Below are 14,762 nucleotides of genomic sequence, written 5' to 3' on the forward strand. Positions count from 1 at the left end.
GTTCATTCATACATGGCATAAAAGGTTACAAAGGTTAATATATAGAATACACAATACATGACTTAATATAGAGTACCAGAGCTATCGTTGCAGACACAGAATCGCCAAATATGACACTTGTTTTTAAGCTCTCAATTTGGATATTATTATGCCCGTATTATTCACCTGGTTTTATAACATCATTTAGGAATACTAGGCAGTGCTACAAGATTCACAGAGTTCATTCTGTTAATTATTATTAATACCATTCAGTGCGCAGTACCTAGGTACACATAAATATCATAGTGACCATTATGTAATGCTAGCAACTCAAGGTCATAGCATGGCTATCTGTTTTACAAATGTTTCAGGAAATACATTCGCAAAAATCAGACATGACATCCCCGAGCCGGACGGAAAAATTATCAAAGGTCTTCACTTAAAATGGGAAAGGCGATGAAATATATTTTGCAATATTAGAGGAAGTAAAGCACTTGTAAACATATTTTTGCTCTTAACGTTTTCATATCCATACTAATCAACAACGAGAATGTCATACGCTTGTGCGAAAAGTTTCTGGTTATACTTTATGGTACTAACTATTTTTAAACTAGGTAATGTACTTTTCATCAACTTTGTTTGTTCAGTCGTCAAATGGTATACTATACTGTTAATCTTTTGTACCTTTTTTATATAAAAATTCTAGAAACAACAGCCTTTGTCAAAAAGAGGGCATACCAGACCTCTACAAATGGTTCGTATGAGGCGTTTCTTGGTTGTGATGGTGACATGGACACATTCTCTCTGACAGCTGAAGTAAACAGTGACTGGTTAATGAAATTAGATAAATCAATCAGAATTATTTGGATATATGTCAGCATTAGAGCAGGTAAATAATAGTTTATTTTTTTATTTTTAAGGTACAGTCTTTGTTTATTAATAATTCATGCTGTTACACACAACTGACACAACCATGGACAATTTTTGTTATTAATGAGTTTTAAATAATTAACAGGTCATTGAAAATGATATAGTATTTATAAACAAATAAATAAATATATAGCAATTTTATGACACGCGATTTTTGTTTATTTGAACAACGATTGAATCCTGTTTTTGTGGATATACTTGTCATAGTATGCCTATATAAATGATTGAACATATCTCTTCTTTTCATTCACGGTGCACTATTAAAACCAAAAGAGCATGTTAGGATAGTCTAAAATATAATGTGAATTAATAATTTGATTCATATTTTATAACGTTTTGTGCTTATCTTGAATACATTTTTTATTAAAACAAACAAAATTTTTGAATTTGCTACATTTTCCATTCTATTTTAACATCATTGTATTTTTAAATAGATTGCTATCTGTAATTAAGGATTCCTTCATCAAAACGACATACTAACAATATTTAAACTCTTATACTTAGGTGCTTAGTTTAAAAACTGAAACCATGTTTATTTGATTATTTCTGATAGTCTTTCTTTAAATGCGCATCGATAATATCTTTAAAATGTATGTAACAAAAGCAATTGATTAAATGTTTTAACAAATCTTGATTCATTTTGCTTTAGTGCGTAAAGTGTATTAGAAAATTTATGTAAAGAATACAGAGTTCTCTTTTGAATTTTATTATGATATCATGAAAACAGGTAATATAATTTATAAACAAGTCATAATGTATCTAATGATTCAACAAAATATTATATCAATTTATAACGAACACTATTGCTTGGAAAGAGAAATTATCCAAGATTTTAGTTATGCGAGGGAATGAAAATGTACATCTCCTAATTCAATTTTAGTTCATACTTAGTCTCATTTATATGAAGAAAATTTTAGTGTTAAAAGTCGTTCATCACTAGCTTTAAGTGATACGCATGACGGTCGCAATCTATTGAGACATGCGATCAGTGATTATTATTGCATTTTTTCATGCAGGTACCTATAGAATTTCAGTTAAAGATACAGAAAGTGAATATGTTAGTTGTGCAAACATCTCTAAACCTAAAGATAATGCACAGATTATGAAGAAAATAATAACATGCAGCGACTCGGAGTTCAAATATGGACATAAAATTTTAATCACGTCCTTGGAGGATAACCCGATGCAGATATATGAAGTTGAAATCATAGGTATGAATAAGCAAGTCTGTGTACCTTGATGAAAATTGCTTTGCTTTCTGAACTGTTTCGATATTGATTTAATCATATTTGCACTAAAATGCGAGATATTTTATTATCAAAAAATGTTATGAGAAAATGTTATGAGTTTCTTGGGGTTTGATCTATGATAAGCCCGAAATAGCGTCAATTATCTTGCGTGTATATAGAGCGCAGCTCAGCTGTGTGAAACGTTGCCAAATAGAGCGAAATCTAAGAACCAGTGTGCGGGAAATGACCGAGCTTAACCTAAAGATATTTCAAACAAATTTTTTGCAGCATACCAGTATTCCTTGAAGCTCCTGTAGTTCTTTGCTAAAAATGGTTGACCTTTCACGGGGATGTTACGTGGTGTAAACCAAAAAAGCTGTTACAAGTTTCCATTCCTTCGTATTCTGTCGAAAAACAAGCAAAAGAAGGTTTATGTATGACGGCAGAGTGAACTCGTGCTTTATTTTTCCATGATCAATAAAGCGGTGGATCAAACATATGTACTGCGCGTTACATGTTAATAGTATTCAATCTCTCAGTGTAAACCGCGATTCTTCGCCTAATCATTGTTTAAATTCTTTCCTGGCTTAGGTAATTGGATGATATACATATACACATACACAAGTGCCACACTTTACTGACATTCCGACTCAGTAGTGAGTAGGAATTTTTAAAAATCCAAATTTTATCAGAATAACATCTACATCGTTTTTTAAAGGATGAAAAGGAATAGAAAAGAGAAAATTTAACAGTTACAACTCTATGCAGAAGTTGCATATGGTCAATCCTTAAAGTGGGAATGGGTAATCCTAATACGTTTAAAAAAGTGAACTATGATTTGTAATTTTTTTTTAAATAAAATAATTTAATAATTTTTACATAATTCATATATGATATAAAATTTATATATTGCTCAAAACGTTCATATCTAAAATTGGCACTTCACAACCCAATGTATAGCACTTGAGCCGTATACAGGAGTACTAGTTTGCAAAACCTGATGTTGTATTTATTGCATTTTCTTAGGAAAACGTTACCACTTTTTCAGCTCTCAGGTGAATTTTATAAGTTCATTTCTATTTATGTTTAAGATGATATCTGAACCCTCCTAATTAGTCATTATCCCTACCTGTGATCAAAATTGAATATAATATATATGTAATAGAACATTCAACTTTTTTGTCCTTTTCCTACCATTAGGAGTTTCCCAAATAAACCAGGCAATTATTTGGAATGTCTCTGACTCGGTGGATACAAAATCAAAAGCTTTGGATAACAACTTAGATACATTCTACAGTTCAGAAGAAAGAACTAAAGCTTCGTGGATTCTAAAACTTGATGCAACATATCTGATGAAATGGTTTCTTATTTCTATAAGGGGAGGTATTTCTAATTAAATATTTCTCAACTTCTTTTGAATATGATATCTTATCGTTACACATCTCGAATATTATTGATATATTTGTTAATAATTTTGGTAATATTTGTATTGTAAACAGTTTCATTAAATAAAGATGACGAAAAAGTTCTTTCATTTTACCTAAATGAAGATGTTTCAGAATTAAGTAAAATAGTATACTCAATTTGTATATTTAGTATATTTAGTAGTATATATTCTTTGTTGATATCCATTAAAACATAATCCTATAACATTAAAGACATTTTTGAAAGACATTTTTTTCTAAAAAAATTTTAGGCCGGCAATTGAAAGCAACAATTATGTTTTCTTAGGTTTCATTAACATTGAAATAACTTTACATATTTTATTATGATAAACGAAATGATAATTGTAACTTATTGCAGTTAATGTTATATTTGCTTTGTTTAAATCTAGTTTAAACCCAATTATAGATCTAATATTTCAGATTATTAAGAAAAGTATGGCCATGTGAATAACAAACATATTTTTATAAAACATAATTACTTACTTACTACTTGTATATATATATTCCTTGTACATGCTACAATGTACTTGCTTTCATGATAGGGGAATTTGAAGTACACATTACAACTGGAGACGTAGAGTTAAATTTGACGACATTGTGTAAGCGTTTCAGTTTGCCTGGAATTATACAACATTACACAGCATTAGAATGTGACAAGGGAATGTGTGGGGATACAATAGTTTTAAAAAAGATGGATGAAGACTCTTTGCGATTATTTGAATTTATTCCAATAAGCAAGTATAAGTTTAATCAATTTTACCATGTTTTATTTAAATTAAATTTTTTATCATTGTTAAAAGATGTTTTTCCTGAAATTATTCATTTGATTATAGGATACTTGTTCTAAACACTTCATGGAAATAGATATATAATTTAATATAATTGCATTAGGAGTTTGAAATAATTTAAAAGTATAAATTATACTTGATGAAGAATTTGTAAGGTAACCAGTTAATTGTTATGGTAATTATACACTCATTTGAAATTAACGCACGCACACACACACACACACACACACACACACACACACACACACACACAGAATGAGCAATTAATTATAGCATATATAAGGTCACTTGAATTTTGTAAGTATTCAAAGCCACTTGCCTCTTTCATACGTATTAAACATGTAAACTGGTTAAATTAAAAAAATGTTTCTCTAATCAAATTATAATCGAGGCGGTTTGCTCAATTGTGTTTTTCTTCAATATATTTACGAAGTGATCCATTGTCTAAATAATCTTTTATTTGCAAATCTTAATTTCTTTAAGCTTTACTCAAACCCTTGATTGTAAATACTGGTAAAATTGTCACTTTAATATCTGGATTGAGTATAAGATTGGAATTTCCTCTTGAAATTAAAAATTTGTAATTTATCTTATCATTATCAGAAAAAATCTTGCAAAATTTACACTTCACATGTTTATTATCAAAACTCTAGTTTTTTCTCAAACAGAAAGAAACTTTAATTCCTTATTTACTGAGATAAAATCAAAAGTGTATATGAAAAATTCTATGGTTTAAAGGGGCATGTTCAATATTTGTTAGGTCCAAAGTGACCCAATCAGCTTTTTGATATTAAATGAAAGTGGGCACAAATAATGTATTTCCTATTTAAATAAGAAATAAGGAATCATTTTTTGAGTATTATGAGGTGATGATTTTGGCCCGAAGAGCTTTATGATAGATTTGATCACGCCCCGACCGAAATTATCATCTCATAATGTTCAAAGAGTGATTCCTTATTACTTATATTTATATAATTTTAAGCCATCGTACGATTGAATATTTAAATATAAATAAGCAAACCCCGCTGGCACCTCAATTTGGCGTCATTTGTATTATGGTTTATATAGAACATAATCGATGCGTAGTGTTATCACAGGAAAAGACACTGGAAAATGTAAATATAGTTAAATAAAACCTATTTGATTACAGTATGTCCTTCAAATCACTTCGGACCAAACTGTGCAAAATGTCCACAGAACTGTCGGTCTTGTGATTCTATCACTGGGGTGTGTATCCAATGCCAAGAGTCGTACTATGGAAAGTTTTGCCATCTTAACTGTCCAGTTAACTGTCTCAATTTGATATGCGACCAACAGACAGGATCTTGTAATGGCTGCAAAGAAAGATTTGAAGGAAAAAGTTGTGAACTTGAAATGGTTTCATTGAGTATATCTACAGGTTTCTTGATATTTTTTATATATATTATCAATTTTCATTGTCTGTGTCGTTGATCATTTTTTGATGTATATATATCCAATTGTTGTTACAGGAAATACTCGAGTTTTATTTGATGAAACCTTTGACAAATCAACTTTAATAGACAAAGAAGGTAGTTTTGCTGCACAAAAAATAAATGAGAATATTAATGTTATAATAAAAACAAATATAAGGAATTAATTTAATTGATTATTAGAAATACTTGTTTTAGGAAATCTACTGTAATTTTATTTTCATTAAACTACAAGAATGTATCATACATTTTTACACAAAAAACCAAAGTACACTAAGAGTTCCGTTTGACAGATAATAGAATTTGCCTTAGTATGTCCACCTCTTTTCGTTATGATTTTTTATACCTTGTGATGAAAGGGTTAAAATATATCATTATTGTGGAAATTTTAAAACTGAATTTGACTACAATATAAAACACCCGCGCATTTCCAAATCAAATATACTGTAATCGTTTCTCAGGAAAAAGATTAAAAATCTCAGACACTAGATGATTTTTAAAGAGCGAAAGTTTCTGGTCAATTAAAAAGCTGCCTTTATTTTGTTTTTCTGTTACCTGCTCCAGTGATGTTTTTAACAGGAGACTATATGTTTAACAAATGAAAATTATTAACTAAAACATTTCGTTTTAGATACAGAAAATACTCGTTCGTCTGACAATTTAACCTTTGTGTCCCCCATAATGGAGAAAAAAAGTAACTACGTTTTGTATAGAATACATTTTTCATGCAGATTATGTGTGCATTTACAAATACGTTTCAAGACGATTTTTATGCCTATATTTCATTTATCTGAAATAGTTACGTAAACATGGAACTTAAAGACATTTATAGTGAAGTTAAATTAACTGCAATCAAATCTTGTTTAGTTTGATCTATTATCGTACAACAATATTGGCAGTAATATATAGAGCAGGATCGAAAATGTCGTTTTAGATTAATATAAAAGTTGCCATATCAAAAGTAAATAACGAAAACAATTAATGAATAGCCAAATTTCAAACAACACAAATTTCCTTTTGTTTATGCGTTTTAGTTTTAACAATAACGGACAGACAGACAGTCACATTGAATATAATTAGTATAATTATACTATTGCTTATTTTCAAGCAGTGTCTATTCAAAAAAGCACTGATCAAATAAAACTATCCGATAATGCCAGATTACAGTCGAAAATTAAATCCATACTCTATGGTTCCGGATGAATAGCGTAATAGCAATGTGTTATGTCTAGTTTATGTTTTTAGCTCACTTGAGCTGAAAGCTCAAGTGAGCTATTCTGTCACATTTTGTCTGTCGTCTGTCTGTCTGTAGACTTTTCACATTTTCAACATCTTCTCATGAACCACTTGGCCAATTTCAACTAAACTTGGCACAAAGCCTCCTTTGACTTAGGGGATTCAAAGTTGTAAATTTAAAGACCACTCTTCTTTCCCAAGAGAAATAATTAAGAATTATTAAAAAATTTCGAGAACTTTTACATAGAAATGTAAAGGAATGTATAGAGTAAATCTTGAAAAATCTTCTTCTCAGAAAGGTATCAGTCAGGAAAGCTGACATGGGAACATCCTCAGGTAGTGTATATTAAAAGTTGTAAAAATCATGACCCCCGGGGGTAGGGTGGGGCTACAATGGGGGTCAAAATTTTACCTCGGAATATATAGAGTAAATCTTTAAAAATCTTCTTCTCAAAAAGCAATCAGCCAGGAAAGCCGAAACTAATGTGGAAACATTGTCAGGTAGTGAAAATTCTAAATTATGAAAATCATGGTGGGGCCACAATTGAGGGAGGCGGGGGGGGGGGGGTCAAATTTCAATCTGAAAATATATATAGTAAATCTTTTAAAAAAATTTCTTCTCAGGAACCATTCAGCAGGGAAACCTGAAACTTATGTTGAAGCAACTTCAGGTAGTGTAGATTCAAAGTTGTGAAAATCATGACCCCATGGTAGGATGGGGCAACAGTGGGGGGGGGGGGGGGGGTCGAATCTTTACATACTAGGAATATAGAGATTAAATCTTTAAAGATCTTCTCAGAAAGCAATCAACCAGAAAACTGAAACTTACGTGGAGGCATCGTAAGGTAGTGTAAATTTAAAGTTGATAAAATTATGACCCCTGGGGGTAAGGTGGAGCCACAATGGAGAGGGGAGGCTCAAATTTCAACAAAGGATTAATTAGGGATAACATGTAATTAATTAAACTCAATTACAAATACTTGAAAAAAAGTATTTGTAATTGAGTTTAATTAATTACATTTTAAAAGTAATTAAGTGGGGACACAATGTGGAGTCGACGTTCAGAGTTTGATGTAGTTTTATATCCTTTATATAAGCAAAAGGTTTTTTGGAGAACTTCAATGCTGAATGTGATATAACTATAAAAGCATCCTGTTCGAAAAGGGACGTGATTATATAAAGAAATTAGAATATCCAGGAGGAAACAGAGAGTTTAATACAGGTTCTACATGTATTCTACCAAATTGTCCAGATATTTTGTATAATGAGTCCATGAAGCTGACTGTATTGTTAATTGTTTATTGTTGCCTATTGTTGCTCAGGTGAGCGATGTGACCTGCTGGCCTCTTGTTTGTTGTGTTGCGTTTAAAAAAAAGAGCTTATGATTTTCGTCAGGACAGGTAGTCGATTCAACACTTTTTTTGTTGTTATAAGATATATACGTTAAGTCACTTTATCAAACTCATCATTCGCTAAAACAAATTCAATACATACTCCTTTGTTTTAAACGTTTTTAATGAAAAGCAACTGAAGATGGCAACAACGTTGACCAGATCGTTCTATGGTGTATGTTGGTAATCCTCTCGATACTTGCTGCTGTTGTGATTAGTCTTTTTGTTCATAGGTAAGTCAATACGTTAATTATACGTCCTATTAACCAAAATAGACCATCAATTAAAACCTCATATACAACTTTCAATTTTGATATAATGATATTCTAACAAGAAATATTTTAGCAAGAAAAAAGGAAATCCAATAGTAAAAAACATTGAGGACAATGACACTAATATAGAACTCCACAGAGAAATCTCCACACACGAGTCTGATCTTGTGGAGATTGTGGAGGACAATCCTGATGACGTGGAGGAGGAAGTCATCACCGTGGAATACAATAACTTGACGTCAAAGAGGGTGTCTATAAATAAGTTCTTAGAGGATTTGCCGAGCAGAATAAATAACGGTGCCTTGGAGGGAGAGTTCAATGTATAAATCATTATATATTTTGAGATTACGCTTAACCGGTCTTTGCACAGAAATCTTTGTTGTGACGTTTTAAATTTATTCTTATAGGATCTTCCAAGCGGACTACTGGAATCATATTCGAACGCGTTGAAGAGTTTCAACAGAAACAAAAACAAATATAAAGGAATCTACCCGTGTAAGTATATTCTTTAAAGCATTGAATTCAAGATTTTAGTTATATGTTAAGAATTACGAACAAACAAACATGTACATCCTGTGATAAGAATTGTACAAAAGCCTAAAACAATATACAAGTGAAGTATTATTGATGATACTTAATTATATGGGAGTGTCTTTTATTCAGAAATCATAAAGAAAGTAATATACAGCATGTTAGATGAATGTAGCTAACTCAACTCTCCGTTACTCCATGATAGAAACTCTATGTTTTCATGTAAAATTTATATCCCAGACTGATCACATATATGTATAATGTCTGTAGTACTGCACTTGATACCACCGATTTTTAATAATTAAAATATATTTTTATTGATAAAATATACTGAGGACAATCACGCAGGTTCTGGAGTACTCCAAACACTTAGAAATGAAACTTTTATAAAATAATGTTCGAAAATAGACTGTTACAGACAATAGTTAAAAACATTTTCATACTGCTTGATCTAAAGTTATCCTCCTTTTCAGATGATCACAATTGTGTTAAGCTGACAAGAGATGACAATGATACTGAGGGATATGTCAATGCATCCTACATACACGTTAGTTAGATAGGCATGAAATAATGGTTAATCAAATTTTTCATGTTTTAATAGACCAGTATTTCTTTCTAAGATAGTAAATTGCTTTATACATTAAGTAACTGTTGTTTCTTTTTAATAATTATTTATAAGAAAAACACCTTCTGTAGGGCTATGGAAAAGAAAAGGCATATATTGCAGCACAAGGTAACACTTTTATAAATTGTCTTAATTTCGTAAGAACAAATAATGATTTTTTCATCTGTATAAATTATAAAAGGCATCTTGTGTTAATTTACATAATAAACAAAACGATACCTCGAACAAAGCTACACTTATATTGTGTACACAATCAAAAAATAGCCATCAATGTGAAAATTCTTTTAATCAATATGTTTTCCTTTTCAAAGTACCTAACAGCAAATAATTTTACAGGTCCTTTTAATCCAAGAACGTTAGAAGATTTTTGGGGAGTTTTTTGGCAAAACGACTGCAGAAGAATCGTTATGCTTACAAATTTGTATGAAGGAGATAAGGTAACTGGTTTGTTAACATTTTAAAAATGTTCGAAATGTTCTGTATTAAACCACCTTTTATTTATGATTTAAAATTTGTGACTAATCGGTATAAAGAAACTTGCCTCAATATGGAACATTTTCATGATAAGAAACGTTTAAATTAATAACTTAATTTTGTTTTTATTTTCCCAAGTCGTTACATTATACTTTGTTTATGATGCTCTTATCAGTTTTACATTGCCACTCATATTTGGTTGTATTTCATAGATGAAATGTTTGAAGTACTGGCCAGATAAAGAGCTAAATATTGGTCCATATACCATTGAATTGGACGGTATGGATGTGTTTGACTCGTACGCAGTGCGGTATTTGACGGTAAAGTACCAGGTCTGTATTTTGTTCTCTTATTTGATATCGTAAAACATTTCTTAATTCCTTTATTTAATATGAAAAATTGACAAATTATATATATAACTTAATATGTAAGACAGTTCGTGAAAACATACTTATACCTGCTTGATATGTTAAACATATTCCAATCGAGAAAAGACAATCACGATTTTTTTTATCAGTATGATATAATGATATTTTTTTCCCTCGGACTGAAATGTCACATTTCCATTGGTTTAAATATGACACGTAACTGCCGAATATATTTCAATGTTTTGCTGGTAAGGATTTATATTTGGTGATATGGTAGACGCTTTGCCTAGATCTTCTTATCACGTCATGATACAGAAATCATGTCCGCATTTATAAGTCCTTTTTATTTTGCTTTTTAAATTTCTTTAAAATTAGAGTAATTGCCTTTTGAAATAATGTTCAATTTAAAGATACAGCCCGAAGTTAGCATAGCTCTCTCCTATTCATGACTATTTGAACACAAAGTATCGTCAAGTTGAATATCCCGCGCCTTCTCTTACGTCACGTTTTAACTTGTTTTAATTCTACACGTAGTTCGCTGTTACTGCATCAACAGTAAATATCATATTTTGTGTAAACTGTGATTAGAGATAAAAGATCGTATCAAAGTGCAATCTTTAACAATGGTTCACTCGCAAAAAATCACGGCCATATGCCAGAGAATCGTGCAAAATGGCCATGGCTTAAAACGATGAGTCGAGATTTACCCAAACATCTGCGGAGAAAAAGAAAGTGAAAACTTTTTTTGTAAATATTACAAAATCCGTTGAAAGTGACCAAGAGTGCAGCGAAGATTCCTAGGCTTATTAGTAGTTGAAACTGAGGTTTAATGGGAATTTGAAAGTAAGACTGCGCGAGATGTAGGGCAACTTTTACATGGATCCGTTTGATACTTCGTCTCTGCGTCTATGACTCATCAATTTGATATATGTCTGAAGTCAGTCAGTTACAAACCTTATAGAGACACTGTAAATTTATTAATGGTTGCTTTGATATTGTTGTGTACATTAACTTTTCATATTTGCAAATACGACATACCATAGGAAGAAGTGAAGAAAGTGACACAATTCCACTTTACGGCCTGGCCTGACAACTCCGTACCAGAAAATGTGACTTCGTTGATCAGCTTCCGGAATCTCGTAAGGAGTGGCCTAACGTCTTCAGATGGACCAATAATTGTTCACTGCAGGTACATCTTCACCTTTTTAAACTTTGATTTATACTGAATGTCAATATGATATGGAGACTGTCCTAAAAAGTAATTGCCTGAATTATCCTTCATCATACAATAGGCATAGCTTAAAAAGTTAAAAACTCACAAGAATGACCTACATTTATTGTGATTTTTTTTCCTCAAATCAAGCTCGATGATAGCAAAATATTTCTAACTGGCTCTAAAGCTTTATTTAATATTTTAGACAAAACTATTGATGTTTCATGCAGTGATTACATTTGAGTTATGTATGTTAAGCGCTGGAATTGGTAGAACCGGTACATTTATCGCCATCGATTATCTTCTGGAAGAGGCCACTGTTGAGCAAACTGTTGACGTCAAGGGATACGTCATTTCACTTCGACATCAAAGTGGGAAATCCATTCAGACATACGTACGGTTCCTTAAATTTTGAAAATTCTATTAGGTTAATTCCTTTTTTATAGAATCTTCTTTATGGAATATATGAATATTATGTAAGACTGCATCATACAGGTTTTAGGTAAAAAAATTGTTGTTAAAGTAAATCCACCCTCCTGTGACGTCATACATTTTACATAAACCATGAATTCATTAAAATTCTTGCAAGTAGATTTGTAATTTCTATGTTACCATAGATGCACATCAAAAACTCAAATCATTGTTTACTTGGAGATATTTAATAAGCGTTTCTCATCCTTATTTTCGACATAATTCAAAAATGACAAAGGAAAATAACTCTGTTGTACTTTTCTCTAAGTAATATATCTAAATGCTATTATTTTTCTAATGTAAACAATTTTTTCTTTTTTTTTTAACTAATTTAGTTTTCTGGCATAGTAAGTAATAAAAATTTAATAGACAAACTTATATTTAATTTTTAAACAAAAAAAGTGTGATTTTCAGATAATAATTTCTGCCTTTGTTTTTTATTACCTTACATCTTAAATAGTATAGATACATATATATTTTATTTATTTTTTTGATAAAATTCAAGTCCAATAAGTTAAAAAAGGTTAAGTTTTTAACTTTGAACCCATGATTTTATATGTACGGAGTTACCTTAAGGTGACTTAAGGTGGCTCACTATATATGTACTTTCAGATAATTTTTCAAATAAGCAGAAAACAACAGATAAGAAGTATATAAATTAAATAGACAAAGATAGAGAGATACAAAAAAAATTTCTTTAATTAAATTCAAAGATAAAAATATAAACAACAGTTTTAAGCAGATTTTAACTTGTGATCTTCAATACACAAGCCCGATATTTTAACCACCGAGCAAAAAAATTGTTTCGCAAAACATTCAAATCGCCAGTGTGAAGTAGTGTCATAAAAATTTAAAACCTTGATGTAAGGAGCTACTTGAATGATTTATAATCTAAATAAAAATCCAGCAGTGAAATTACTTAAACAAGCAATTATTTTATGTAATTTTTAACATTCCAGTGACAGGTACAGTACATGTACATCATCTACAGTTACCATTGATTCGCTATTATACTGTCTTAATATTATTTTCAATTTCATAAATTAATAACTATGACGGCACATGTATCAATTTCAGGAACAGTACGTCTTTCTTCACGACGCTGTTGTTGAGGGCTTCACTAACACCATTGGTCAACAAAGCTGTCTAGATGCGCTATGATGGACGGATCAGCTACGACGTCGGATAAATCTGTTTATCTTTGACATACACAGGAATGGTAGTGATTTTACAAACGAAAAAAACGATGAAAGATTAAAAGAATATGTATTCCAACGTTTGTTGACAACTCTACAGAAAATAATTTTGCTGCCATATTTTTTGCCAATTGTTTTGTTTAAATGTGCGAATAAGGTTTCAATAAATGACTCATACATGTATATAGAATGCAAAAAACGATCTTTTGTCAAACGATTTAGGTAAAGCATGTTTGAATTTAATATCATCTTTAACAACATGTTTTTGCATTGTTCAATTATGTCATGTAATTTAATGCACAATACGTCATCCAATTTCTTCCCTAAAATTGATCTAACATTGGTCTAGACCGCTGAGTAGATTTTTATTTTTGAAACACAGATAGTACGATCCACCTGTTTTTCTAAAATATCATTAGTTAGAGTTAAACTATAACGTCGGGTGTTTAGTCTACATAATGACATCATGTTTCATACGTAAAACATAAAACTTTTTTCTTTGGAAATAGCTGAAGAGAGTTACATGATTTCGATTTTTTTTTATGTTTTCCTGTATTGTCAATCGTGTTTCTTAATTAAGGCACAATTGAAACTTGTCTGGTTTCGATTTATTTACTTTTAATTTTAAATTACCTTTAATTAAAACATTGGAACGCTTTTAACTAAGTATAGGTGCAATAAACATAGATAAGTGCCATCAAATCAATGATCCAACTTACTTTCTAAAAACAAAAAGGCGGCAATAAAGCTGCACCAAGGTCGTTAAGAAAAGTTTTAGCCTATAGTACCCCTGGTTCAATTCTCACTTGTCACTGATTTTCTTATTTATACGTGTTACAATTAATCCTTGCCTTTTAAGGCGGGCCGCCTCTCGCTGCGCTTAATATTAATGTCATTATTTAAGTAATTGAAAGGTTTTGACATAACAGCATATTTAAAAGCAATTTCACTGTCTAACACGCTCATTGAAAATCCCTGCATATTTCCATTTTTAGTTAACTTAAGTCGCAACAAAGGTTTTTTCCCCAATTCATGCAAGTATTGCCATGAATATGCTTCATACTTTTAAACACTTCTGATAAACCTTTACTATAAATAATGCACATATATTAAGATTTACAAGCACGACAAGAATGATTATTTGTCATGCATAAAAAATTTAA

The 14,762-nt window shown here is 30.7% G+C and overlaps 1 protein-coding gene across 1 annotated transcript; it reads left to right on the forward strand.

The window, feature by feature from the left end:
- The first annotated feature begins 507 nt into the window (after positions 1 to 507).
- On the forward strand, positions 508 to 14,098 carry LOC128158537 (uncharacterized). Its single transcript, XM_052821412.1, has 17 exons — positions 508 to 593; positions 686 to 868; positions 1,926 to 2,120; positions 3,339 to 3,521; positions 4,126 to 4,317; positions 5,522 to 5,770; positions 5,862 to 5,921; positions 8,583 to 8,682; positions 8,795 to 9,041; positions 9,129 to 9,216; positions 9,726 to 9,799; positions 9,949 to 9,985; positions 10,214 to 10,314; positions 10,564 to 10,683; positions 11,763 to 11,908; positions 12,191 to 12,326; positions 13,481 to 14,098. Exons 1-17 carry the CDS (start codon positions 530 to 532, stop codon positions 13,562 to 13,564), a joined length of 2,259 nt encoding a protein of 752 aa, XP_052677372.1. The 5' UTR covers positions 508 to 529; the 3' UTR covers positions 13,565 to 14,098.
- Positions 14,099 to 14,762: the final 664 nt, after the last annotated feature.

The sequence above is a fragment of the Crassostrea angulata genome, chromosome 8 (genome assembly GCF_025612915.1).
Source record: "Crassostrea angulata isolate pt1a10 chromosome 8, ASM2561291v2, whole genome shotgun sequence".
Classification (NCBI taxonomy): domain Eukaryota; kingdom Metazoa; phylum Mollusca; class Bivalvia; order Ostreida; family Ostreidae; genus Magallana; species Magallana angulata.